General features: G+C 47.1%; 2 protein-coding genes and 1 non-coding gene across 18 annotated transcripts in view; 2 read left to right on the forward strand and 1 right to left on the reverse strand.

Moving 5' to 3' along the window:
• Positions 1-16,827, reverse strand: part of LOC121094508 (rho GTPase-activating protein 39-like) — a 67,362-nt gene extending 50,535 nt beyond the window's left edge. The window contains exon 1 of one of the 4 annotated variants that reach the window (XR_005829871.1): positions 5,467-5,600. Coding sequence is in view for 2 of the 4 variants with exons in the window: in XM_040608190.1 (XP_040464124.1) it covers positions 5,467-5,477 (11 nt within the window). In the remaining 2 variants the exon portion in view is untranslated. Of the gene's footprint in view, positions 1-5,466; positions 5,603-16,543 lie in introns of those variants that run through there. The other 3 variants (XM_040608192.1, XM_040608190.1, XM_040608191.1) reach the window with 3 other exon arrangements.
• Positions 14,807-14,878, forward strand: TRNAE-UUC. The gene has a single exon. It is a non-coding gene; the product is annotated as a tRNA-Glu (tRNA).
• A 219-nt stretch (positions 16,828-17,046) lies between the features above and the next one.
• The window catches only part of RBM39 (RNA binding motif protein 39), a 31,875-nt gene continuing 21,802 nt past the window's right edge, over positions 17,047-27,119 (forward strand). Inside the window, exons 1-6 of one of the 13 annotated variants that reach the window (XM_040608376.1) lie at positions 17,052-17,365; positions 20,663-20,725; positions 20,948-21,020; positions 21,957-22,352; positions 22,574-22,627; positions 26,235-26,426. In XM_040608376.1, coding sequence (XP_040464310.1) covers positions 22,599-22,627; positions 26,235-26,426 — 221 coding nt within the window. In that variant the 5' untranslated portion in view covers positions 17,052-17,365; positions 20,663-20,725; positions 20,948-21,020; positions 21,957-22,352; positions 22,574-22,598. Of the gene's footprint in view, positions 17,366-20,659; positions 20,726-20,947; positions 22,353-22,573; positions 22,628-26,231; positions 26,427-27,119 lie in introns of those variants that run through there. The other 12 variants (XM_040608377.1, XM_040608374.1, XM_040608375.1 and 9 more) reach the window with 12 other exon arrangements.

A 27,119-nucleotide genomic window follows, 5' to 3' on the forward strand; every position in this document is an offset into this window, starting at 1 on the left:
CTGCTTGAGTTGTTTGGTTTTGGTGGATCATAAACCCTGTGGCTAAGAAAAAGGTCAGTTTAGAGGGGACCAGGACTGCCCTGCTCCACTTCAGGCTGTGACAGGAATGTGCAGCAAGTCTGGGGAGCATGGGGTGCTCACCATCATCTTTGTTTCATCTCTTACCAGAGCGGTTTCCACCAAGCAAGGCCAAGGGCAGTGACAGCTTGGCTTGGGGAACTGGTCACAACCAGAATACAAGCGGGGGGAAGAAAATACATCCTTTATGTAGAACTTGCCTTCTGTTTGCCTCTGATGGCTGACGAAGATGCCAATGAATAATTTTATTTGGACCTCTCTATTTCAGAAGCTCCCCAGCGCTCTGCAGCATAAAGTGCTCTGTGGAATTTCATACAAGACCTTAAGTCCAAAAAGACAGAATAGCCTGAAAAAAAATAATCTCAGCATCTCCAGTGCTTTGGTCTTTCAGCTTTTTTTTTTTTCCAGGGGGAATTTTCTGAAGTTGATATTATCCAACCCAAGCCCCCTCTTTTCACCTGAAGTGTATAACTGTGGGAGGCCAGATACACCTCGAGCTGCTACACAAGCCGTAACAATGCTCCCCCCAGGGATCACTAAGTCCTTTCCATCTCCCATGCTTAGCTGCAAACAAGTAATGTGGATCTTCAGCATCCTCATTATAAACTTCCCAAACATCTTTTGGCTCTATCCATTGCATAAACAAAAAATGGCAGCTGAGAACACACAAAGAAAAAAGCTTGGGAGAGTAGCTGGAGGATGGTTGACACCAACTACACTGGAATTCACTGGTCAATATTCAACTGGAAAGACAAAACACTTATTCCTTATATAAGTAACCTCAAATGCTTGGAATGGTAATTAGGATGAGAGAATATATCCCAAATGGTATTTTTTTCATCCTCCCATGAGACAAAGACCAAGTGCAAAAAAAGTTTCTCTTTACCTACAGTATCTCGTTCCAGATGTACAAGTAAGATGGACCTCATACCTGCTGTTTTAGTCAATATTTTTCTGCCACTCCAAAAACTGACTGCTTTAAGAAATTGCCCAAAGCAGAAGACAACTCTTCCCCATGAAAAGTATAAAAACACAATTAGACCGACTGCTTGCTTCAGTGAACACTTAGGACTGAGCTACTAAAAAGCATGAGAAATTGCTTGGTCATTAAAGCCATCCTTCCTACAGAGGAACTGCCTTCCTGCGCACCTTGACACAGGCAAAAATTAACATCACATGTTTAAGTAATGACAGAAAAGCTCAGAAACCCTTTATGAATTCAGCTAAACCGAAATCCCAGTGTCTGCTCTGGAATTTATTTTTATTACAAATAAGAGGCACTTCACTAATTAAAAAGCCCTCAAGGCAGATTTGTATAAAGAAACACAAGCAAATACATGTCACAACAAGGCACAAATAATTGGGCTCCACCTGGGAAGGACTGACGGAGCCTAAACAAAGCATTTCAAATTCTGACATATTTACTTGCTGAAAGCTTGCAGCATCTCCTCCTAATTGCATCATCCACTGAGAAAGCCATCTTGGTAGCACAACAGGAATGGAAACACTGGGAAAGGAGACCACAGGGAAGGAGGAAATGCAGCTTCTTTCATTTGAATTTCTGATTAGTTTCCATCAGAAGACTTTGGTGTGTCTGAAGGCATTTCCCAAGGACCAGGCTCTACCTGTACAGAGTCAAACACTAACTGAAGGCATGACTCCACCTCAGGAGCTAGCTCCAGGCTGTGCTGGGCCTGCTGAGGGCTGCAGCTTAAAAAGGATATGGCAGTGATAGTGGACAAGTTGACTACCTTGTCCTCCACAGCTTATCACCCCTCTTCAGCCTCTGCCAGCAGAGTTACTGTAGCAAAAACAGAGCCCTGGTTTCATTTAAAGCCAGTCGGTCTTTCATCCCAACTGCCCTGGCAAGCTCACCAATAGCTCCAGCAGCACGTTCAAAGGAGCAGGGACAACACCAGGAGCATGTGGCAGAGGTCAGGCTGCCAATAAAGGCAGGTGAGAGAGGTTATCATATCAGTGGTGATGCCCGAGAACAAACAGAGCCCTTCACTACCCCAGCACATCTACTGTCAAGTGAGTTACCACAATGCTCATCATCCAGGAATAGGCTCATCCAGCAGGACAACCTACTGGGAGCAGAAGAGTGTCCTGCGGTCACAGTGAGCTACAGAGAGGATATTTATGGCCTTATTTAAGCCAGTTAAGAACAGGGCACATGGACCCAGTTCAGCAGGTGTGAGGGGCTCTGCACTGAATACCAAACAGCAGGATATTCAGGTGCTCTGCCAAAACCTGAAAACCCCTATGCTGCAAAGCCACGGCTGAGTGCAGACACAAGGAGTCAATCAGCAGCTCCAGGGCAGGCTGATGAAGTGTGGAAATTCTGGCCTGTTCCTAAATTAAAGCTTCTGGAAAAAACCACAGAAATAGTATTCAGGCAAAGACAAATTAAAACCTTAACTAATCTGAATCAACTGCATGCAACAAACTCAAGATACTGAGATTCAATAACAAAATTAAGAGTTTTCATTGCAATCAGAACATGAAGCACATTAATCCTTTATATTTTGTATTAACCAAATTAAAACGGCCAGCCAGACCAGGAGGTTTCCCACTGAACAAGTACGCTCAGTACCATCTACCCACCCACCTAACAGGACTTCAGCAATCCCCAGTACTTCTGGCACAGGCTGGAGTATCTCCCTCTGAATTAAACAGCCTCGGGACATGAGCAAATAGCCAAAAACATGCTGCTAAAACTCTAAGTCCAAACTGAAAAGCTTTCTTCTCCACAGGTAAAATGGCAACCAAGTAGTATTCTTACTAATGTTTTTACCTATCAAGAAATACAGCTTTGACACATCTTTTCACAACTGCAAAGAAAGGGTTCATGAATATGAATTTTTACTAAACTGCACTGCCAGGAGAAAAAAAAAAAAAAAACAACAAACAAAAAACCCACCCTCATGAGCCAAAAAGCCAGAATCCCATGGCAGTTTATGCTTTGTTATCTTTAATTACAGAAGTGATTCTATTAAAGCTGATTCAGATCTTATAGTCCTTCCACGATGCTAATAGTTCTTCCTCCATGGCTCTGTGGGGAAAAAAATGAAACTCAACTGTTCCCTGGTTTACAAGACTTTACCTGGTTGCCAGCAAGCAGCCAATCCAATCCTATGAAGCCAAACCCAGAAGAATAACAGAATTGATTGAAGAAATGACTCAAAGCTCAGACACAAACACACTGAAATTTGCAAGATTTTCTTATACATTAGGCAGTTCACTACAGAGTCTCAGTCTCTCCTCCTCTCATCTTTGCACCACAGCACACTACATTTTTCTACAGATCAGGAAAATCATTTGAACAGGACACATTTGCCTTTTCTACCCCCAAAGCAGGGCAGTGTTCAACAAACCAGATTCTACATGTCTTGTTGGTAGATTAAACATGCAAGTCTCTCATGAGGTTTTCAGCTGCGGACCCAGCAAGGGTCAGGCCAAAAGCTGTCTTTTGCATCACAAGGGCAACTATAAAATGCTCTTGGTTACAAAACATACCAGGCCACTACACTTAGATCTCCCTGTAGCTTATGTGCTTCCAGCTAAGGCCAAGACATCTGTTTCAGCTAAGCAAACCTGTTGCAAATACAGAAAACATGTGAACTATCTGACCAAAAAGCTGGCTTCAAAATCTGCATTCCTATAATCCACTCTGATCTCATCATCACTCCAAATAGCCTCCATCTGACTGACAGGAAAAAACCCGTCTCATCAACCCAGCAAACACCAGACCCAAAAAGCATCAAAGAGATACTCCAGTCAGTGGGGATACGCTGGAAAACTTATGCTGAAATCCAGTGCAAGAAGCACTGTACTCCTCTACACTGGCTAGCAGAACGACGGCTCCAAATCTACATGGCTTTGTCAGGTTTTCCAGTTTATCCTCTGAAGTGAGCAACCTGCAACCTCAATCCCTGAGCACCAAGTGCCCTTGGCTGTCACAAGCAGAAGCAGCGACTATGACTTGCTGCTGCTAGCAGGCCAAGAGCACACTGCTGTGCTAATCATTTTGCTCTGGATGAATTCTAGTATTCCATCATCCATGTTCAAGGACATTTGCTCTCCCTTCCCAAGACACTTTTACAGACTAACTCAAACCACATTCTGTTGGAGAAGATACAGAAGAGACAGAAGAGAAAAATACACCTGCAAATATAAGAGCAATGAAAAAATTATTCTTAACACCTTGCACCATCACTGAGGTACCGGGCAAAATGCCAGCATGGTCCTCCCTCCTCTCCACCAGACAAAGAGAACGTGAAAAGCCAGCTGAAATCTGGTGCCCCTGGGGGAGAGCTGTGCTCCCAGGAATGTTAAATCGAACTTTAAATCATTTTGAGCTTTTCATCTAGGATGAAAAAAAAAAAAATGCTGGCCAAACAGCGCAACAGCAACTTGCATCAGCCCCAGCGAGGACCATGCTCCTGCCACGGTGTGCAGCATACCTTCCAGCAGAGCCAAACTTAATTCAACCGCTTCTGGCCGATGAGCCAAGGTAGAGAGCAAGCAGGACTTTGTTCTCCTTGAATGGGGTTATTCAGAGGAGCCACGAAATCTTCCTGCGTTTGTCGGAAGCAGGATGCTGCTTGGGACACTGGCCCAGCTCCCCGTCCCTCCACGTTCACTGCCAACAGATGATCCTGGCTCCCTACCTGACCCCAGGTGAGCCAGCCCTGTGCTTGACCACTAAAACACTGTTATTTTGTCACCGCGTTTGGTTTTTTTAAGCGACGCAGACAACCCGCTCAAGCAGCCCTCCTCGGAGCCTGCCAACCAGGTCCCAGGCAGGCACAGACTCAGAAGGCACGCCTCCGCGCCCGCGCGGCTGCAGCGGCGCCTGGCAGAGCCCTGCGCGACCGCCGGGGGGCGATGTTGCCGGCCGCCGCCCCGCCGGACCCCGAGCGCCCCGACAGCAGAGGGCCGGGGTCGGGCCAGCTCCGCTCAACGGACCTCGGAGTCAGCTGCCTTGCTCGGAGGCTGCGAACGGGCTGGGCCGCGGCCGGCGTGCCCCCGCGGGAGCCGGGCCCTGCGGGGGGCCGGACGGGTGCAGCCGCGCGGGGCCAGGAGCTGCTCCCCGCAGCGGCCCGGGGACCTGCCGCGGCGGAGCCGCTCCTCGCACAGGCCGCCCGGCTCGGCTCAGCTCAGCCCAGCCCGGCCCGGCCCCGGCCCCGCCACAGGGCCCGGCCCCGCCGCCCCTCACCTGCCCCTCAGGGCCCGCGGCTGGGCCGGCCCGGGCCCGCGGCTGCCGCCCTCCCCGACCAGTGGCGTCCCCCGACCGGGCCGCAGCCCTGCAGGCCACGACGGGGCGGGCGAGGCGAGACCCACCCGCCCACCCCGCCTCAACAGGTGCGCGGCCGCCGCACTCACCTCTCCGCCATGGTCCGCTCGGCAGCGCCGCCCGCTCTGCTTGCGAGCGGGGCAGGATGTGAAATCCGACCCCGGCCCCGCCCGGGGGCGGTGCGGTCCGGCCCGGCAGCCGGGACCCCCGACCGCTCCCCGGGTCCCTCTGCTGGGGCCGCTGCGCCGGGCAGCGTCGGGGCGGGAGGGACGCGCAGGGGCCGGGCCCGCGGGCCGAGGGCAGCCCCTGGTGGCGGCTGCGGCCGTTCCGGGGCCTCCCCGGGCCCGCCAAGCCTCAGGCATCGCAGAGCCCCGGGCCGGCCCGAGGCGGGAGGGCGCGGAGCCGGGAGCTCCGTGCCGGGGAGGCTGAAGCGTTACCTGAGTTACAGACCCGCGGCGGCGCCGAGCTGCCGTGCCCAGGCTTGCGAGGGAGGGCGTCGTTCGCGGCAGGAGCCACACCGTCCCTGGCGGCCCAGGAGCCTTCCCCCGCGATAGGGGCCGGAGACCGCTTGGAGTCGGTACGGGTCGCAGGCGCAGCCCGCCCCTGCACCCGGACCGCTGCTGCCCCGGCAACTCGCCTGTCCCCACGATGGCCCGTGGTGCAGGGCTGCCACACGCCCGCGTTTGCCCGGATGTGCCCTCTTCCGTGCCCCGGCAGCTTTGTCTGGGCAGATTCTAGGGACTTTCTGTGTTCGAGCCTGTAGCAGCCTGGTCAGGGCTGTGCGGGAAGACAGATTTGTCCCCCACACATGCATGGGTCAACCGTCTACATAGAAACAGCAGCGCAGAGGCCTTGGGAAAGGGTGGCGAGCCCTACTCCTCCAGCAGCATCAGCAGTCCAAATACACAAGTTGTGCACTAAAGGACAGCTCCAGTAGATCAGCTTCTGCCAGTCACCAGTTTGGAGTATGTCACTTGGTGCAGTGGCACAGCAGAGCCCCTGCTATCTCAGTGACTGCTGCAACATGGCAATGCTCCCAATGAATGTCATATTGGGTCCTGTTATTCCAGAGTAGGAACAACACCATGCAGAGACAAATCCTGGGGGCTGAGCTGCCTGGATGCCTCAGACACCTTTAGCTGGGGGTGCAAGGCTTGGCAGATACTCAGTGAATTTTGCTACTAACAGTGATTTTTGGCCCGTATCACACCATGCAGCAAATTTCTGCTACAGTCAGAAATGAGTCTGTTCAGCTCATTAATCACCCCAGGTGAGTCAGCGCATGGGGTCCCTGCACAGAGTGATACCCGCACTCACGGTGCTCTCTCACAGAAGGCATTTTGGCACTGCTGAAGAACTTCAGAGTAACTTAATCTGAAGACATTCACATGAAAGTCCCAGTGCACTTTTAAATAACGAATAGAGAGACAGTGAGATCGTGGCCACTCACTCACTAGCTGGACACACAGCTGCATTGTGCTTACTGGGGGCTCCATGTGGCGGGGGCCCCACAGGGGCTTCGAAGCTGCTGGAGATGCCCATGATGCAGGCGAGCAGGCAGGGAAGGCTGAGCTTTGCAGGGCTGCACAGTTTGGGGACAGAGGCATAGGCCAGCTGGGAAAGAAAGGAAGAGTTAAACCAGGTCTGCGCTGGAAACAAAAGTTTGCTGGTGTAGCTCCAGTGAGGTTAAATTGACAGCTTTCCTTGTGGAGATGCAGCTATTATTTGCCTTTGCCAGTAAGGGCTGTATCTGTCCTCTGAGGGAAACAGTGATACTGGGGAAGTGCTTATAGCAGCCTGACAGTCTCTGTTCAAGGGCTTTTGTAGATACAGACTTGGTGTATCAAAATTTTAACACGATTGACATTACTGTGCTAGCAACAGCCTTTGGACAGACTGAAAACAGAAGCTGGGGAGAGGGGAGATTGCAAAGGCCCCAGTTTCAGGGCCCCCCCAAAAACGAGTGACCTGACACAGTACACAGGAAGTTGGCTACAGGAGGGACCAAGCAAACATTCAGGTTTTCTGCAATGCTCTCATTTTGTTTTGTGTGATTCAGGGCTTGATGATAATGTGTAAGCTGTTTTCAGCCTACAGCTCTGGCAGGCTTGCTGGAGAACCTGTAACTTTGTTGCATAGCTGGTGCCGCTAAAACTCTTGGGACATGATATTGCACATAGCACGCTGAAGAGTTTCCCTCTCTTTTCAAGCCAAAGCAGGTGAGCTGGAGGCACTCAAGGACAGAGAGGACATCTGAGATCAGTCCTACTCATCGGCTAGCAGCCCCGTGCTGTCTTGCACAATGTCATGCAGCAGGAGGGCATTAAAATGAAGAGTAAGGAAACCACGAAGAAGGCAGAACCTTCCCACCAGAGTATGGTCACAGACCCACTGGCTACCAAGGACGCTCCTGGGAGCAGAGATCTCCACTGCTGGAAGAGGAAAGCTTGGTGAATGGGGGTTCAATTACCAGACACAACAGATGGTTGTGGGGCTGCATGTTGCACGAGTGCAAAGCTGCCAGACCAGGTCCACCTTTTCAGGAGAGCCAGAGGGCGCTGGTGGACATGAGCTGTGTCCACACCAGTGACTGAGGGAGGGGGAGAGAAATCCCAGAGGGGAAAAATGAAGCAGCTAAGGGAAAAACTTTTGTGGGATCTCTGAAGTGACTTTTTCAGAGGCTTTCACACTGCAGGTAGTCACAGGCTGGGGAAAACTTATACTAGTAGTAGCTTGTACAATCACACAAGGAGGTCCTCTGCCAGAGATGCGGGTGGCTTACTCTGTGACACATACATGGGAGATCAAGCCCACCAGTCATGATGCCTACCATCAATACACCAAAGATGGCAGCAGAAGGTGAATGTGAAGTGTCTGAATAGTCTGAGAGCATGGCAAAGATGCAACAGTGTCTGAGAACAGAGGGTTATAAACCCTGGCTCTTTTGCTAATAACAAAACCACACTGCCTACAAGAAGAAACAGCCTTCATGAATTGTGAGGCTGTAAACAACAAATCACTGTAAGATGAATTAAGGAGATGTATGAACAGTGTTTCCAGGCCAAAGTATCCCCTTGCTGCCTGTTCTTGGCTGAAGGATATTTCCTACAGCTGGCACTGAAGAACTGCAAAAGGAGCCAGCTCCATGAGATCATGCCTATATCATTTCTTCAGGTGGAAGAAACTGGATCTGGAGGCATACACCCACCCCCCTCTCATGAAGCTGTTCAGCTGGTGGATGTTCATACGTGTGCATGCACTCCATGTCAGGAAATGGCAGGTGGAGGACCTTGCATGAGGGGTCTTCCTTATCTGTGGGTGTGGAAGAACTGGATGCTAAAGGTAAGGAAAGCTCGGTATTGTGCTGCTACTGCCTTGCCTGCAGATACGGGGCTGGGGAGATGGGGCAGCGCCCAGGCAGATGTGCTACCGCTGTGAGCGCAGCCAGCATGGTGCCCTGCAGGTCTGGGCCAGCAGGCACTGCCCTTGCTCTGCCTCTGTTAACAGACTGGACTGCGCCTGGAACCAGCCCGGCCCAGTACTAGCCCCATGGTAAGTGTCTCCCTATACAGGCAAGGGGGAAGTAACAGCTCCAGTCAGGTGTGAACAAACCCTGTGTTGAGGAGAGACTGGTGATACTGGGAGTAGACACCTGAAAAGCTTGGCAAGATTTGGCTGTCTGGGCTTATGGCCAGCACTGACCCACTGCAGCCTTCCAGGGTACTACTGAGGGTGGGAGGATGAGCTAGGAGATTCTTCACCAGGGGCTCCCTGCTCTGCTCGGGGGCTGCGTCAAAACTAAAGTCCTCACCCTTGGCCCCACCTGAACTATGTTCCAGTGAAGCTTGTGCCAGGCCTGGCGCCTTGTTGAGTGCAACCCACCAACTTGGTCAGCAGTTGCTCAAATGTGGCTGACCTTTGTTACCATCACCAAACCTCCTCTGCTTCTCTTGCATGGTGGGTTGGCGCTGCCATGCTGTCACCTCATTCCAGCTTGCCTGCCACCTCCTACTGCCCCCAGCACCATGAGCCCCCATGGCTGGAGCCCCATACAGGAGCAGGAGTGGCTCTGTGCACTCTTGTGCTGAGGAAGTGAATAATACCAGAAAAAGTTGTGTACTGTGAAAGCCGTATGTTAAATAGGTCAAACTACCACCAAGCTACTACTGTGAGTGCCTGCATGTGGGCAAGATTTCTTCCTGTGGGCAGCTCTTTGCTGCAACAGGAAACGTAAAGTGCTAGGTTGAGCCAGGGACACAGTTCACACACATGGGTGGTGGGATCTCCGCCCCTGGAGAGATATTTTCAGTATTTGGCTATGCAAAGCCATGGTTGACCTGATCTAGTGTCGGTGATGGTCTCACTTCAAGCAAGAGTTTGGGCTAATGCCCTCCAAAGGCCTTTCCAATCAACACATCTGTAATTCTGTGTCAAGGGGCTTGAGGTTTGAGCTGAGCAGGCAGATGTGGTGAATTCTCCATTATTTCAGCACACAGACATCTTCTACCAAATGTCTCAGATACCTTATTGAACAGGACCAGGCTGACCTGGATACAAGACTTGCTGGCTGAAGTTCTCTGGATTGTGCACAGTGAGAGTCCTCTCCAACAAATGGTCTTGGCATGTATGAGGTAAAGAAAAAAACATCCCTGTTCTTAATTAACCCTGTCTCTGTTCTGAAGCTGACTGAAGGTATCAAATAGCCCAGGACAGTCCTATGGGAAGGGCTAGTTGGAGATACTCGGCTATTTGTAAAAATACATGCTTTTAAGCAGCAGTCAGCAGGTTTCTTTATAGTGGGCATGATGTAAATTTATATAACAAGCCAGGTGTTCTGCAATGGGGCTTTTTTAAAGTCATCCTGTCCTAATGTTTTCCATCTTACTGTCTTTAGCTCCCTTGCAAAGTAAGCAGCCATGCTATTGTGTTACCAGTTGGCAACAGCAGCAGCTGGCTGTAACCCAACCTTGGCAGCATGGGATGCGGAGACAGATGGAGCAGCAAATGCTCTGTTTCCTCTCCTGCTTTCTAAAACAGATTGTGACTAAAAACATACGGGAGAGGTTTCTGCCATCTTCCCTGCTACCGTGGCTCCCCAGCTGCTGACAAAGCTATGGGATGAGCTCTAGCAGGTGTCACTGCTCCCCACAGCAAAGGAGAGCTCTGCCTTTTTGGAGGGGAGCTGCAAAGTGGGAAGGACATCAGATGCAATGATTACAAGCCCTCACAGGCGAAAGAAGGGTGCAGTGGGCAAGATGGCTGAACTGAGCAGAGGGCTCCCCATGCATCAAGTCCTGCCCCTTTTACTGGTCCGAGTCTTTGTTCTCTGGGCCCGAGTGAACCACATCAGCTCATTAAACTGGCACAAAACAAAAGCGGTGTTTTGCCAGGCTAGTAACCTGAACTGGCCTGATGGATGATCAGACAAGCACTGGGACAAGGAGGAGGAGCAGAGCCACACACCAGAATGGGCCAGGAGGAGGGAAGAACAGGGGAGGAAGATAGAGATGGGCCTGTCCCTTGTGAGCCAGGAGATAACTCTGTTGTCTTGGGAAGTCCTTGTCCCAAAGCTAGGCATACACAGGAAGGGGAAGTCCATGCTCCCAGGTCACTTTCTATGAGCCAAACTTTGAGGCTGGTGGCATGAAGATCAGGAAATTGTCCACAGTGGAGGTTTACCTGCATTGCTTCAAAATTCCTGTGGGATGAAAACTCTCCAAAATAAGGTGCATATGTCACTGTCATCATATCAGTTACAGGTTCCCAAAGGACTTCAGCTCTATCACAGCCTTTCACACCTCTTTGTGTCTGATAAGAGCTCTGCTGCTCTCAACCTATATCCTCTAAGGATTTACCAATCTGTCCAAATGCATGAGCTGAGCAATGGTGCTCTCTCCCTCACAGAAGAGGTAATACACTGGAAAACACAAACCTGTGTGGGTTGGCCACATGAGTCCCACCGAGTCCCACCGTCAGCTGTCTTGAGCTGAGGGACAGCTGCCCAGAGCAGAGGACACTTGCTGAGAGGCTGGTGGCCAAGGCTGATGACATGAGACTGAGCTGTCACCACCACATGCACCCAAACAGCAGCATGAGTGGTGCTGGCACAGCTGTCCCACCTCACTGTAACTCCCTGCTCCCTCACCCACCAGGCTGCATGAGCTGCCTGGCTTTGCTGTGGCTGTTTGTGCCAGACTATGTAATGTTGTTGTAGGTAGTTGTCAAGAACGGAGTTTATTTTTAAGCCACAGACAGAACTTGTAATTCCTCAAGCTATCCCAGCAGTCTGGTGTTTTTTTCTCACAAGCTTTGACAAATTAATTGAATCTCCATTTCTGTGAGAAAGCTGGAAGGAAAGTCCCACAGTCAGGACTCGGGAGTTAAAGAAAGATGGGAATTTGCGAGGTCGCCTACAGCATTTCTCACCAGTGCAGAGGCTTTTCTGGGGGTATTCCTTGCTGGCCTTGTTGTCTCCTGGGACAATCATTTAGACATCTATCTGAGGTCCTCTCAGGGTGTTTTGCATTATAATCTGCCTAAGTTTTCTCAGCTTCATCCCATTATTCCTGTTCTTCTTAACTACCACCAAAAAAAAAAAATATATATTTTGCTTTATTTTGTTGTTTATAGATGTCCCCAACTGAAATATCTGCGCAGGCTGTTATTTCTCACTGTATTGTTTCAGTGAAATAATACAGATTTGATTTTTTAAAACTTTAACTTAATTCCTTTTGCCCTCAGGTAGTATCTTGAGTTCTGACTGCAAACTGCCTACTTACCAATACATACTGATAACCAAAACTCCTATGATGAGCACAAGAAGTGGTTTTATTACTCTTTATCTTTTATCCTTTCTCATACAGTCAAGAGTTTGAGGACCAGCCATGCTCCTGCTGAAGTCAGTGGGAACAGTGGCAAGTTCATTGCTCTACCACATAACCACAGAGAGAAGTTTCTGAACATGTGGTTGCCAGTGTTGTGATGCCAAATGTCCCTGTTTGCATTTGCTATGATTTGTCAGGTGAGCTGTTCCTCTCAGCATCCAGGTATTCAGCTTTAGGCAAACCACTTGGAAAGCTGTTCTTTGCTAGTTTTTTAAACGTCTTCACTATCTACTAAGCCGACCAACTCAACAAACATGTTCTTGTCTTTTGAGTGCTATACACACAGGCTGGCTGCTCACAACCTGAATGCGTGCATCCCATAGAATCACAGAATCATGTAGGTTGGAAAAGACCTTTGAAATCTTCAAGTCCAGCTGTTAGCCCAGGACTGCCATGTCCACCACTAAACCCTACCCCTAAGCACCACATCTACATGTTTTTCAAACACCTCCAGGGATGGTGATTCCACTGCCTCCCTGGGCAGCCTGCTCCAAGGCCTGACCACCCATTCCATGAAGAAATTTTTCCTAATGTCCAGCCTAAACCTCCCCTGGTGTAGCTCGAGGCCATTTCCCCTTGGCCTGTCACTACTTTTCTGGGAGCAGAAACCGACCCCCACCTCGCTACAGTCCCTGCCAGGCAGCTGTAGGGAGCAACAAAGTCCCCCCTGAGCCCCCTCCTCTCCAGGCTGAGCACCCGCAGCTCCCCCAGCCACCCCACACCAGCCTTGTGCCTCAGACCCTTCCCCAGCCCCCTGCCCAGCTCTGAACATGCTCCAGCCCCTCAGCGTTCCCCCTGCAGCGAGGGGCCCAATCCTGCACACAGGGTTCCAGACGCGGCTGCACCAGCTGGCCACACTTTCAGATACAAGCCAGGATGCTGCTGGCCACCTTGGCCACCTGGGCACGCTGCTGGCTCACGTTCAGGCGGACATCAGCCAGCCCCTCCCCAGGCCCTTTCCTGCCAAGCAGACTTTGCTCTGCCCCCAGCCCGCAGCTGCCTGGGGCTGGTGTGACCCAAGGGCAAGATCCGGCATTCAGCCCTGTCGAACCTCATACATTTGGCCTTGGCCCACCGGCCCAGCCTGCCCAAAGCCCCCTGCAGAGCCTCCTGCCCCGCCGGGACACCAATGCTCCCCCCAACTTGGTGTCATCTGCAAACTTACTGAGAGCAAACTATTTGTGTGTTCTGGTTTCAGCTGTGATAGAGTTAATTCTGTTCTTAGAGGCCGGTGCAGTGATGTATTTTGTATTTGGTGTGAGAGCAATGTTGATAGCACACTGATGGGTTTAGCTGTTGCCAGGTAATGTTTATAGTACCTCAAGGACTTTTCAGTTTCTCAGGCCCTGCCAGGCAGAAGGCTGGAGGGACACAAGAAATTGGGTGGGGAGAACTAGCCAAAGGGGTATTCGTTACTGTGGGACATCATGCTGGGTATATAAACTGGGGGGAGTTGGCTGGGGCATGGTGATTGCTGCTTGGAGACTGGCTGGGCCTAAGTCAGTGGATGGTAAACAACTGTATTGTGCATAATTTGTTTTCTTTCCTCCATTCCCTTGGGATTTCATTCTTCTCCCCTCCTCCTGCCTTTTCATTATAATTGTTGTTATTATTGTTAATGTTGGTTTTATTTTGTTTCAATTACTAAGTTGTTCTTTTCTCAGCCCTTGAGTTTTACATTCCCTTCTGATTTTCTTCCCCACCCCTCAGGGTGAGTGAGCAGCTGCATGGTACTTAGTTACTGGCTGGGGTTAAACCACGTCAAGATGTGATTTTTTTAACTATAGGGGTTCAGTGTTTTATGTTGGAAGATTAAAATCGTTTAGGCACATTGACAAGGCTTCTTTAGCATCCAGCATCACCACAAGCACAATTTAGTTGGTTCTTCATGTATAACCTATAGCCTGCTACTGCACTGTCCCACTGATTATCTGCCTTGCACCAATTTCTGATAAGGTTGTTCTCAGTCAAAACTGGGTAGTCCAGTTATTGCTGCTTATTTTTTATTGCTAGAATTTGTACAGAAGCACATTTGTTGCTGTTACCCAGTTTCTGTACCTTTTTTTGGCTGGACTTCATTTGTTCATCCTCCCGTTGGTCATGTCCTCCTGCTTCAGTTTTGTCAGCCTCCATCCTCATCTTCTAACTAAGAGCATTTTAATAACTTCGAGAAGGATGACCCTAAATTTCGTGGGGTTTTTCAGATCAGTCGACTTCACTTAGTTCAAAAAATCCCCTGTAACTTGGTGAAGCGTGGGCAGCCCGACTCCTGCAGGAGCAGCTCGCGCCCTTATTCCCGCGACGCGATCGCGATCCCCACAACCCGCTTAGGCTCTTGCCAGCGGGACCTCCCTGGCACCCCCAGTCCCGAGGGTTAATTACTTCATTCGGGCACGTCTGCGGCGGAAAGCGCGCCCCAGCGCAGCTTCTCGCAGCCTTTGCAGAGGGGGAGCACTTCCTGCGCACCCCCGCTCTGCAGGCAGGCAGCACGAGCAGCGCGGCCGGACGAAGAGACAGGAAGCGGTGCGAGAAACGTACTACGCAGTCCCACATGGTCTAGCGGTTAGGATTCCTGGTTTTCACCCAGGCGGCCCGGGTTCGACTCCCGGTGTGGGAAATGACAATTTTTTTTCACCCCCCCCCCCCGTATTTGTTAATTCTGCGAGATGCCTTCCATCATCTGCAGCACGGGGTAACATGAACTACGCCCACACCGGATTCCCTGCACCTGCCCAGGGAAGTCCATTAAGTGAACACCCTGGTGCTCACAATAGAGATAAGGATGATGAAGAAACACCAGCCATGGCTGGCATTTCCCCTGCAGCACTGCAGAGCCAGTCTCTCCTACAGATCAAGCCAGTCTACAAGTGGGAGTAAACTTCTGTTGGGAAATGTGTTACTGAGAGCTTCCTCCTGGCCCTCCCATCATCTCCAGAGGCGAATCCAGCCAGAGGCATACTAACCATGCCATCAGCCCTGCAGAGCTGAACATCCACAGCCAGCCAGCCAGGGTAGCACAACATACCAGGGTCGGGGCTGGACACGGAGCTGGTGCAGCTGCCTGCCAGTCAAGGTCCCTTATTAGCCACCCCCACCCTGTAAGAACTCAACCCTATGTGTGTTGGGTTCATCCTTCCTCCCACACTGCCAGAGCATCAGCTGAGGGTGAAGGGTGTGCGCATGGAGTAGACAAAAAAAGACACCTCCCATGGCCTCCTTCCAGAGCCTGGCTTCACAGGCAATGTGAGAGAAAACCCTTAGGAAAATGCACCGACATGAGCCTAAGCACATACTTCAGTCACAATCATACAATGAGGGAACAAGGAACATGGAGCTGGTTAGACCTGACCTTTGGGTGGCTGACTGGGAGCAGCAAGTAACTGCAGTGCAGTGAGGGACACGCAGCCATTGCAGTGCTACCAGAACAACTACAATAAAACTCATTTTGCCTGTGAGAAAATTGTTAATTTTGTTTACAACCGAACTGTACAAACATGATTAGGTTGGAATAGCTATTATAGCCATGCTGGTTTTTTATTTTTGAACAGCTCATTTTTCCATTTGCCCCAAACTCAAGTTGACCAGTTCAGCTTAGAACAGGGGTCCTCAAACTTTTTAAACAGGGGGCCAGCACGCGGATTAAGTGGCAGGAAGTGATCTGGGGCTGCTTGGTTTCCCCCCCCCCCAAACCCCAGGGGGGGTGGGGGGGCAGGAGGGGTGTTTCTGTAAATACCAGGGGCCGGATTGAGGACCCTGGGGGGCTGTATCCAGCCCACGGGCTGTAGTTTGAGGACCCCTGGCTTAGAAAGACATGGAAACTGTGCAAGAGCTTCTGGAACTTTTCAAGCTATTGACATTTCAGGAACTCTGTTAGAAATGACATTAAATGATGCAGTAGCCTAAGAGTTTCTCATAAACAGGTTTTCATTCGGAAATCTACGGGCTTGAGTCCTTACACCTTAATTGGTTTAAATATTTCCATATGCAATAGCAAAATTATAATTTCAGGAGGCAAAGTCTGTTTAGAAGTTCTCTTTACACTGTTTCAGATTTGCAGGACAAAGAAGGAATAACCTAAACCTCCCAGCCGTTATTGCTTACTTTGTGCTGATTTCAACAGGACACCCACCCAATGTTATCTGTACTATGGTGAACAATTGGCCAAAACTTACTGCATATTATTAAATTTAAATAAAAATGAGACATTTTCTGGGCACCCACGGGAAAAAAAAAAGCACTGTTAATGAGACAAGCAGGTTTTGTTTCACAAAACACTACTTACTTTTTGAGTTAAACCTTTCAGCTTCAAGGCTCCAGTAACCTGCAGAGGCTTGGACCAAAAGCCGCACCAGAATGCCAGGTCACTGACAAGTTATACTTGGGCTACATATGGGGTGACTCCCGGGGCCCCACACCGCCCCGCAGAGGCGCCGAGGGGAGGAGGGGGACTGGGCACGGGCCGGGTGGAAGCCGCAGCACTCCGACGCCACAAGGGAAGGGACTCGCTGGCCCAAGGACGCCGCAGACCTCCCTCCGAATGACTGCGAGTGAGTACCCCACCCACCCGTCCACTACCCCCGTCCCGCCCCGCCCCGCCCCGCCCCAGACAAGAGAGCGGGAGCGCTCTCGCGAGAGCGCAAAAACACATAACAGCCCCTCCTGTCTGCCCAAGTCTCGCGAGCGCTTGAGTCACCCCTTCCGGGCACGACATCTCGCGAGAGGCGGCGGGCACAGGGGCCCTTGTCTGGCCCTGAGTCTCGCGAGAGCCCCTGCGCCGTGCGCTGGGCGCCCCCGTGCCGTGCGCGGAGTCTGCGAGCGGCGAGACGCGGCGGGCGCCATTTCGGGGAGCAGCCGCTGGTGCCAGAGCCGGGGCCCAGCCCGGGTCCGGGGATTGCCCGCCACGGTCGCGCCGCCCCTTGCCACTTGCCGCCTCGGAGCTGGCCGAGCGGCGCCGTTCATCTGGGGATTAGACGCCTGGAGAGGGCTCCTGAGTCCTCAGGCCCATCCCCCAACGTCAGCACAGCCAGCGCCGGAACCGGGAGTCGTTTCTGCCGCCGCTGGACCTCGGGCGCCCGAACGAGGACAGCACCCACCCGCAGCGCAGGTAACTGCCGGGCGGGGGACTGGGCCCCGCCGCTGGGCGAGCCGCGGCCTGGCCTGCGGAGGGCTGTGGGCCTGGCCTGAGGGAGGCCCGGGAGGCCTGCGCCCCTCCCGCCGCCATGCTCGCGTCTCTGGTTGGGCGGCCCCGTCCTTCGTCCGCGAGGGTCGCTGCTGGCTTCCCCGCCGGTATCCGCCCCGCGCCCCTTTGGGGCCCGAGCGCCGGGCGAGCTGTTCCCGCCCCAAGGCCGCGGCCTGGCCGTGCGGGGTTTGGGTGTTTCTGTGGCCACGTAGCGGGCGAATCCGGCTGTCTCCGCCGCGGCGTTGTCCCTCCCCGAGTCCCCCCACGATGGCGCTGTGCGGGGCGGCCAGCCCCGGCCGGCGCGGGGTTCCGGCCGTGCTGCCGCTATCGCGGCTGGAGCTGACGGCCCAGGCGGCGCGGCAGGGAGCGGCTCTGGGCTGTTTACGTTGGGACGCGGGGCGGGGAGTGGCGAGAGGCGGGCCACCGCGAGCGGGCGGCTCTCGGGGCTTGGCGGCCGGCGCACGCAGGGGCTGAAGGCCTTTGGAGTGTGCGGGTAAGGTGCCCCGGCGGAATAGAGGCTTGGTTCTAGCGCAGCAGTCTGTTTGAGGACCCGAACCCGTTATGTTACGGTGGTGTAGGGGAGTGTGCGGAGGATTGTTGGCGGGAACCTGCTGAACAAAGGTGCGTGTGCTGCTGAGAGCTGAGCTCGCCTCCCATCGACGTTCTCCCTGAACTTTTTTTATGCTTTTCCAGCAGATTCCTTGCAAACCAAGTGTGGAATTGTCATTTCGTGCAATTTCCAAAGCAGATAATTTCAAGACTTTTTAATTCCCTTTATCTAATACAACACAGCAAAAATAAATGAAATCAGCCGTAAATACTGGCTAGATTAGTAGCAATAAATTTCACGTCCCTTTGGGTTTTCTGTAGGCCCACAAAGTTTCAAGTGTTTTTTCCCCTTGGTTGTTTTGATGTTGGTGGGGGAGAGGTGGTCGCTGGGTTTTGGTTTTTGTTTTGGGGTGGTGATGTTTGTTTTCTGTATAGAGTTGTCAGATATATGCAGCTTTTCTGAAGCTGAAGGGCTTTTACGAAAATTATTTTGAGCTTCTTCAATGTTTAATGAAAGATACTTGAAAACTTGTCATGATATTCTGCTCACTTGGAATTGAACTCTATTTGTGATTCTTCTTAAAAAATCAGCTTTATGTGGAGCATCGTTATATGTGTTACATTAATTACATCGATAGTAGGTCTGTGTCATGTGAACAGAAGGTGTGACAAAAACGTGGTAGTGTACCACTCAGTTTGTACAGCGTACAAAGGGCACAGATTGCACGGGGCGAGATCAAAGGTCCGTGTAACTCAGAATCTTGACTGTGATGGTGGCAAGCAGGAAGTGCATAAGAAAAAACAAACACAGGGCAATCATACAGTGATACTTTTTTCTCTGCTCTTAGTTGTCAGCTAGCTGTGGTTCAGGGTCACAAAGCATGTCTTTGTTTAATTAAAAGCTTTTTCTGTGAGATTTTGTGTGGTTTTTTTTTAACCCTGCCTGTGTTTTTTTTTTCTTTGTTAGCATCCACAGTGCTCTGTAACAGTGAATTCCATGGCTAAATGCTGTGTGAATAAGGACCTTTGTTTTGAACCCACTGGATGATATAGTTCGTTCACTCCTACTATTTGGGTGAATGCAGCAATAGTCATTCCCTATTCACTTTTCTAAGCCACTCATGATTTGGCAGTCTCTGTAATGGCCCCCATCCCATCCTTTGGCTACCCCTCCTCAGGATGAAGAATCCCACCCCAGGTGTAGCTAGATATGTTAGGTAAATTACATGCATGAAAATACAATTGTGGGTCACTGGTGGGAATTTCATTGCAGAATCCTGGGTTTGGCCTGGTGCTGTTTCATGGTGCTTAATCATACTGATATACTTGTTCATACCAAATACAAGTAGAATGGTAGTGAATTAGGTGACTTCAAAAGCTGTCTGTAAATACTGCAGTGAAAAGTAAAATTGAGCCATTACATAAACTAAGGAGGATTGTATTTGTGATAGTACTATACCCCGAGAGGTAATAACTTGAAAATAAGATTAGCGTACCTTGGTTAAGTAATTGAGTATGAACTTCCAGTGCTCTGATATTGCTAAAGGATTATGTTTTATTCTTGATTGTATTAATGGGTGATGATCAGATGTAAGTGGGGGAATGACTTGGTTCTTACACGTGTTATAGCTCTGGTATAATACTCTCAGTTATGAGGCTGTGAGTGAACAACTTAAAAGTATCTTTGAATGTTGGAGCAATTTCATTATACTGGTCAAGTTTCAGAACAGCACAGTTATGTGGCAATGCCTGTAACCAAGGTGCAAGAATTAACTTGTATGATTAAAAATCCATTTTATGGCACACATGCAGGAGAATCTTCACTCTTGGGCCATCTGAGCTGGATCTAGAGGCCTTGCCATTTTTGAGCTTAAAGAAAAAGGAGAGAGACTGTTTTAATAAGAGATTTGGGGAAGTTGAGTCTCTATACTCTAATGCAAAGAGTCTTGAGAGGTACTTACAGCATACCTGCATAGGGAAAGAAAGTCAAAGGTCAAAGGGATCCAGAGTATAATAAACACAAAATTTTATTAGGGGGTTGAAGTTGAAAAATAAGAGCAATGATGTTTAAAAAAAAAACAACAACTTTGTGGTGGCTAGTGTTACATGGCATGATGGATCTTGCGTATGCTTTAATAGCTCTTAATGCTTGAATCATAACTGTTTCTTCTGTGCCCCCCCATTATACAGGAAGCTGCATTTCTTAAAGGCCATAGTGTTCACTTTTAAGTCCACAGATTACTAAATGTGATGGTAGTAAATGCTCAGAAGCTATGAACAGGTTTGCCTGAATGTGTGTGTTCTTTACATGCCTCTCTTGGGTCCTTTGGTCAAGTTGTAGTACTTCTCAAGATGGCTGCCAGACCATCCTTTCTGTACCATAAATGATCTGTGCGATTTGTTTTGAAAGAAATAGGTGGAATACCTCTAGGGTTTCCACTGGCTAACTGTGTTGAATAACATTTTTGATGTTTACAGCTACAATTGCTTTGTGTCATGTTCTTTTATTATCTCATTGGGCAAAGCTTCATTCTAGTTCTTAATGGAAACGTCTTCTGAGACACTGCTCTGTGAATTTGAGCTACTGTAGTGATGGCCTCTTAGGCAAAAGCCTTTGGGATCTAAAGCACAGGGGTGTTTACTGTCTCAGGTGGATTTTGCTTCTTCTTTCAGGTGTCCTGAAAAATGGCTGATGATATTGATATTGAAGCAATGCTTGAAGCTCCTTACAAGAAGGTGAGGAAGATGTGCCAGTGGGGTCCTGTTTACCTTAAATTAGCATTATTCATGAAACTACTGCTGAACTGTAAACTAACATCCCTGGAGCCCTCATGATTTATCTTACTGGAGATGCATTACATGTAACTTACAAGTAAATATATACTGTTAATGTAATTATATTGTGCAGTAGTTTCACTTCAGCGTGATGAATAAATGCCCATCTATCTCTCTTTGTAGACTTGCCTAACGATATCTCACCTCTACTCCCATGAATTCACCTTTGATTCCAGTGTGAACTGTCAATCATAAGGTAGTAATTGAGTGACGTATCGCTGTACCGTGGTCCCCTAGGTTTAAAAACACAAAAACAAAACAAAACAAACCAAAACCAACAACAACAAAAACACACAATCACCGACCAACCAAAACAAAACAAACCAAAACAAAACCCCCAGAACAAAAAACCGCAAAAATCTCTCCTAAAATTGCCACGTCCAGTTTGGTATAGCAACAAGGTGAATGCAGTGGTTTGGGAAAACAGCAGGGTTCCAAGAATAACTTTTTCACCAGTCCCATGGCAAGTAAATACTTGAACAGTCTGCTCGGTGCAAGAAGAGTGAGACTGACTTTTAATGCAGAAGACTGGTGGCGGTTAATCTTTTAACAGGGCAGATGAAAATCAATTGCTGAGTGAACGAATTTACTGAAATTCTTGGATCCCTGAATAGAATGTTCTTAGCAAGCAAAAGACAGTATCACAGTCTGCGGTATCATTCTAAAATAAGCTTTTGTATTCTGTCCTAGTTGTTTAATTAGGAAATGTCAATTCTTATGCAAAATTTTTATCAATTAGCATAGCGATGTCTTATATAAGCCAGCAGCAAATGAATACTGTCTTTTTTTGTTTTTCACCAAATGGTGAAGTGTTAACACTATGCATGCTTTAGCTCTGGTTTCGCAAGAAATGTATATTAAGTTTAAGTCACTTAGGAATTGTACTTTTGATGTAACTGATGTGATTAAACTGTAAAGCAAGTATATAAATTATATAGCAGCTATTGTTAGTCTATTCTGCAGTGTTTATTACAGCCATGTCATGAATTTTGGATGAGCATTTGTAAGTTTTAAGTGGTATATTTAGTTTATGTAATATTTAGCAGTTACGTTAAAATCTTGAAGAGAAATTTGTAAATTATGTTAAAATTCTTGTGTCCTGGTTTAACATGGATATTTTCCATGTAAACAGGTATGGAAATAGGGAATGTTTAGGCTGGACTGGTGGATTATTGATGACTTTCTTGGGAGTCGACCTTACTAAAGCAGTGTGAATCCCTGTTTGCTTCAGGGCGAGATGTGTGACAGAGGTGACATCAAGCTCTTACAACCCTTCAGCGAAAATGAGTGAAGATCTCGGGAATGGCATCGGTCACAAGAAAACCATAGTGGCTGGCTGCTAGCGTAGCCACTGGGGCTTAGGCAGAGATAGCCTTGGTACTGATCAGAGGGGCACACAAACCTGAAACTTCCTCTTACACTTTATAGAAATAACATTTAACCACTTGAGTGCTGAATTCTACAGGATAACTTGCTCTCTGAAGCATGTAAGGAAGTATCTACAATTTAATACACACTTTTAAACGATGTAAGTCTTGTATTTTGTATTTGTATGACTTAAATTTAAGCAGCAAAGTGGTTAAACATGCCTACCTAAATTTTCTAAATCTTTCCACATTAAACTGTAAACAAGTAATTTAGTATTAAAATTTTTGTTTTGTATTTTCTTATTCCTATTCCCATTACCCTTTGACCACTTGAAATGTTTCCACTTCGTCCTCACGATGTTCTTCTATCAACCCTGCTTAGGATGAGAACAAATTGAGCAGTGCCAATGGCCATGAAGAACGCAGCAAGAAGTAAGTATTTTCTCAATTCTCTGCTCTTACGGGGAGGCTGCTGATTTTTGTGAACTTGTGAATGCATGTCAGTAGTGTTTAGGGAAATAAAAGGGAAAAATGGGTAAGTTTGGTACTTGTAGTTGCTGCAACCGCAGCGATTTTGAAATTTTCTTTTGTTTACAAATGTAGTTATGCCGTTGTCACTGATGTCATAAAAGTTGTGGAAACATTTAACGTTAGCAGATAAAAATACAGACTTGGTAGGTTCGACATACTTAGTTTCTTTTTTGTTGCTTTAGCAATGGAGTGTAATTGCATTTTAAAAATGTCTTTGGTGTACCATTTTATGTGATTTGGAACAGTTAAAAACATTTAAAGATACTGGTGCCTTCTTGAAAAGGTGTGGGGTGTTGGAACCCCTCCCTCTATCCTTTTCTGCTCCAAAATCTTCTAAACTTTTTGTTTCCAATCTAAATTTTATTAAATTATACTATAACCTGTTTAAAGAACCGGAGTACAAGCATACGTTTCAAGAAGCATAATTCTGGGGTCTGCACATCTGATGATGACCTAAACAGTCTGAAATCAAATTTGAAGTTTGAGGAAAAATGCCTTGCATAGTAGCATGTCTTAAACATCCCTCAAAAATGGAAGATTTTTAAAGTCTGTAAAATAAACTCCTTACCTTACAGGCATCATTTGGTGATGAGATAGTTGATATAGGAACACTAAATATGAATTTGATAGTTGAGTAAACAGTAGCCAGTGCATTTTTGTAATATACAGCAAACTTAAGTCAGCTTGTGTGCTGTTGTCATGATCTGAAATCATACAGATGGAATGCTGAAGGAATACAAAGAACATTCGTTTCTAGGTATATAAATATTTGGCAAATAAGTTCAGTTCCAATGTCAGCCTTACGTCGGACTCTTAATAATGTAGAATTGATTGTACATTATATCCGCGTTCTAAAAAATACCGTGAACATTATTCACTTGCTAAATACTGAGATCCCTAAAACCTCATCAAAGGCAGCACCTCTCAGTATTTTTAAGTTCTAAATTTTTATTGCTTTAAAAAGTATCTACATGGCATGTAAAACCCTGCTTCTGTTTTGATGACTAGTCTCAAAATATAAACGGGGATCTAAAAGAAAAGCAGTGTTTTTTAAATTTTACAACTGGTTCTGACCTTGGTTCATGGTAGAATGATGAGAACACTGGAACGTATTTCGGTTAATTTTCTTAGTTGCTAAGCAATTACATTAGTTATCTTTCTGCCCACAGTCCCATTTTCAAGTGGGACCTGTTTACTCTTGAATTTGCATTTCTAATTCAGAAAAACAGTAAACTAAATTTAGGAAAAAAATTACATTGTAAAATGTAAGAAAGTCAAGGTGTTAGTCTTGCAGTGTTATTTGATGTGTGGAGTTTCATCTCTTTCTGCTTTCCTAATCGTACCCTTGTGTTCAGAAATATTGCTCCAGTGGTATCTCCTGATTCCAGTTTTTGGGTTAGCAATTACTGGAATGTTATTGTTGTCCTGCAGTTCTCTGATAATATGAAGCTTTTTGTCTGAGAACTTTGATTTGATATGGCTGTTGTTTGTTCTTTAGAGATTTAAGGGAACCGCTCCAGGTTTTTTTATGTGACTTTTGACAGTGTACTCTTGCTGAGGACTAAGGTGTATATAGGCTTTACAAGACTTCTTGCTTTGCTTATGTATGAAATTGTTGGAGTGTCTTTATATACTGCAATTGGGCAGTACTGAAAGAAGATTCAAACCGTCAGGAAAACCGTAATCCATGGCAAACATCAGCAACTAAAAAATAATGCTTGATTCACAGCTTACGATAATTGTCAAAGGGAATTGTTTAGGTTGGAGAAGACCTTTAAGATGATTGAGCCCAACCAGATGATACGTTCTGGTTTAGGACTTGGAAGGATTAAGAATCTGCATTTTTACTAGAAGTCTGTGCTGTATGTCCAGTTTTATTTGTGATTGGAAGGCAGAACGTAGATCTCTACTGTCGGGAGTCTTTGCATACAAAGAGGGCTCAGCTCACATTTGGATACTGAATAGTTACTGTCTTTACTGAAGACTAGCTGCAGTTACTAGCTACTGGTACTAGGCAGTATATTGAGCTACAAGTTAGTAATTTTTGGAGCTATAATGGTAGTGTTTTAGGGTTTTAACTTAGGGGAGATAGTAGGAAGTGATGGATCCTAGAGGAGAGAGACTATGTGTGCCTGTCACAGAGTGCATTACAGTAGGAAGTGTAGTTAAGTGATGTTGATGTAAATCATTCTGGATTTGAGTGATGTCATCAGAGATTGTGAAGCTTTTGAATAATCTGGCTTTGATTCAGCAGCTTCTCTGTCCATACAAAACGTTAGAGAAACTGATAGTGTATTGTAGATGAATAATCAATTAAAAATGAAATATTCCAGTTTTTAAAACCAAATCACAAGATGCTTCTTGTGAGAGAAATACTAAGATAGTTTTAATGAGTCTGCCAAGGTGGAGTTTGGAGAGAAAAGCTGCCAGTGATGATTAGGCTTAGTTAGATGTGGTAGCTGAGAGATTTTTACTTCAGTAATTGAAACTAACTAGAAGTCTTACATTATACATGGCCATGGAGGGTAACAGGGATGAACTGCTTTTAAAAAAGGAGGGGGTGGCATACATAATTTTTAAGTGTATGAGTGACCACTTTGGAAAAAAGATGGTATATGTAATCAGAAGGCCCAAAAGGAGGAGAGAAAAAATTCAATACCAAAGGATGTTTTGAATTTCAAAAGTTTAGCAAAGTTTGTTATTCCCAAAATCTAGCTTGAGATAAATTACTGTCTGAAGTAATTGCTTGAGCATCTGTTTAATGTGTGTTTTGTGTATACATATACATGTATTTTAAAAACCAGGAGATTGTAAGTTTTTATGGACTGAGATAGAGAGGGAAAAAAGGAAGTTGCAAATAACCCAAAAATAGTCTGCCAAGAATGAAACAGTGGCTCACTGGCTTTCAAATACGAAGTATAATTGACTTGGAGATTTTAGAAGTTTAGTTTTTTAGTGGTTAAGATTATGAAGATCTGCAGTTTGCCTCAAACCTGTAAGAGCCACAGACTTGAAAAAGTAGGTGGCTTATGAATGGGAGTAACAAGTTAGAAGCAAAACTTGTAGGCAGTTTAAGACTGGTGGTAGGGAATATCAAGAGAAAACAACCTTCCTTTCCTTCAGACTTGCCTCTTTCTATTTTGTTGTTTTGTTTCACTTTAGCATCTTGATGGTGAATTTAAAGTATGTTTGAAAGACAGATGAAGTACTGTATTTAGTATATACTAGATCTAATGCAGTAAATACTTATTTGAGTCCTTTTTACTCTTCCTGGAAGCATTCTTTAGTAATTACAAAATTTAAAATAAAAAAGTGCTTTGGAGCCCTTTATGTTGCTCATTATACTTTTTAAGAGATTGCTGATGTGCTTAACCACCTATTTAACAAAATAAACTTTTATACTTTTTCCTATTGGTGTCTGTGACATCAGGTTAGAGGAACTGTGGCGTGTGATGTCGATAGTAACACTGAGCTACATGTGTAACCAAAGATGTGTTTTTCTTTCTCAGGAGAAAAAAGAGCAAGAGCCGAAGTCGAAGCCATGACAGGAAGAGGAGCAGAAGTAAGGAACGCAAACGGAGCCGAGATCGGGAAAGGAAAAAGAGCAGAAGCCGGGAAAGGAAACGGAGCAGAAGCAAAGAACGCAGACGCAGCCGTTCTAGAAGTAGAGATCGCAGATTCAGAGGCCGCTATAGAAGTCCTTAGTAGGTTATTTATGTAGTGTTGAATGTGTGCTGCTGTAGTGTTTGATGTGGAAGCTTAAAGTTTCACTCTTTCTAAATTGGTTGTGAATCATCTCAGAAAAGAAGGTGAGAGGTTAAGGTTGAAGAGTGTCAAGAAGTATAGAGTGAAAAAGAGGACAGTAATGTATCCACTTCCTCCTGCTAGTTTTCATTCTTACCTGAACACAGAAAGATACAAAAGCAAGTGAAAGAATGTGTACAACTGACTGAAAAACAGTTAGTCACAGAATTAAAATAGTAACAAGTTTTTCCCGTCCTAACTATCTACTTATTTTTTGACAGTTAAAACTGTCAGATCCGTATAGTGAAGTCATCTGACATTGGTTACAAGCTCATACATCCTTTTGCTTGCATTAGTGAAGAGTTTTTCTGGGTTGCTGCTCTTAAACACTTACTGCATAAGCACTTGCTGTGTTTATGCATCCAGACTGGAAGTGTTTTGTTTTAGTAATGCCCATGCATTGCATATTTGCCCTGCTTTTTCTCAGACTTGTTCAGAGGCTGTGGAAGGATTCTTCAGTTCCTCTCAGATCTGTGGCTTGATAGAAGTTCTGCTATAGGTAGTCCCTGACAGTCGTAAATGATTTCTCAAAACATTTCTTCATTGGTATTTATTCTGTGATTCTGCTGTTCTGTACTCCTGCTCTCCCATTT

This window comes from Falco naumanni, chromosome 10, assembly GCF_017639655.2.
Source record: "Falco naumanni isolate bFalNau1 chromosome 10, bFalNau1.pat, whole genome shotgun sequence".
NCBI lineage: Eukaryota > Metazoa > Chordata > Aves > Falconiformes > Falconidae > Falco > Falco naumanni.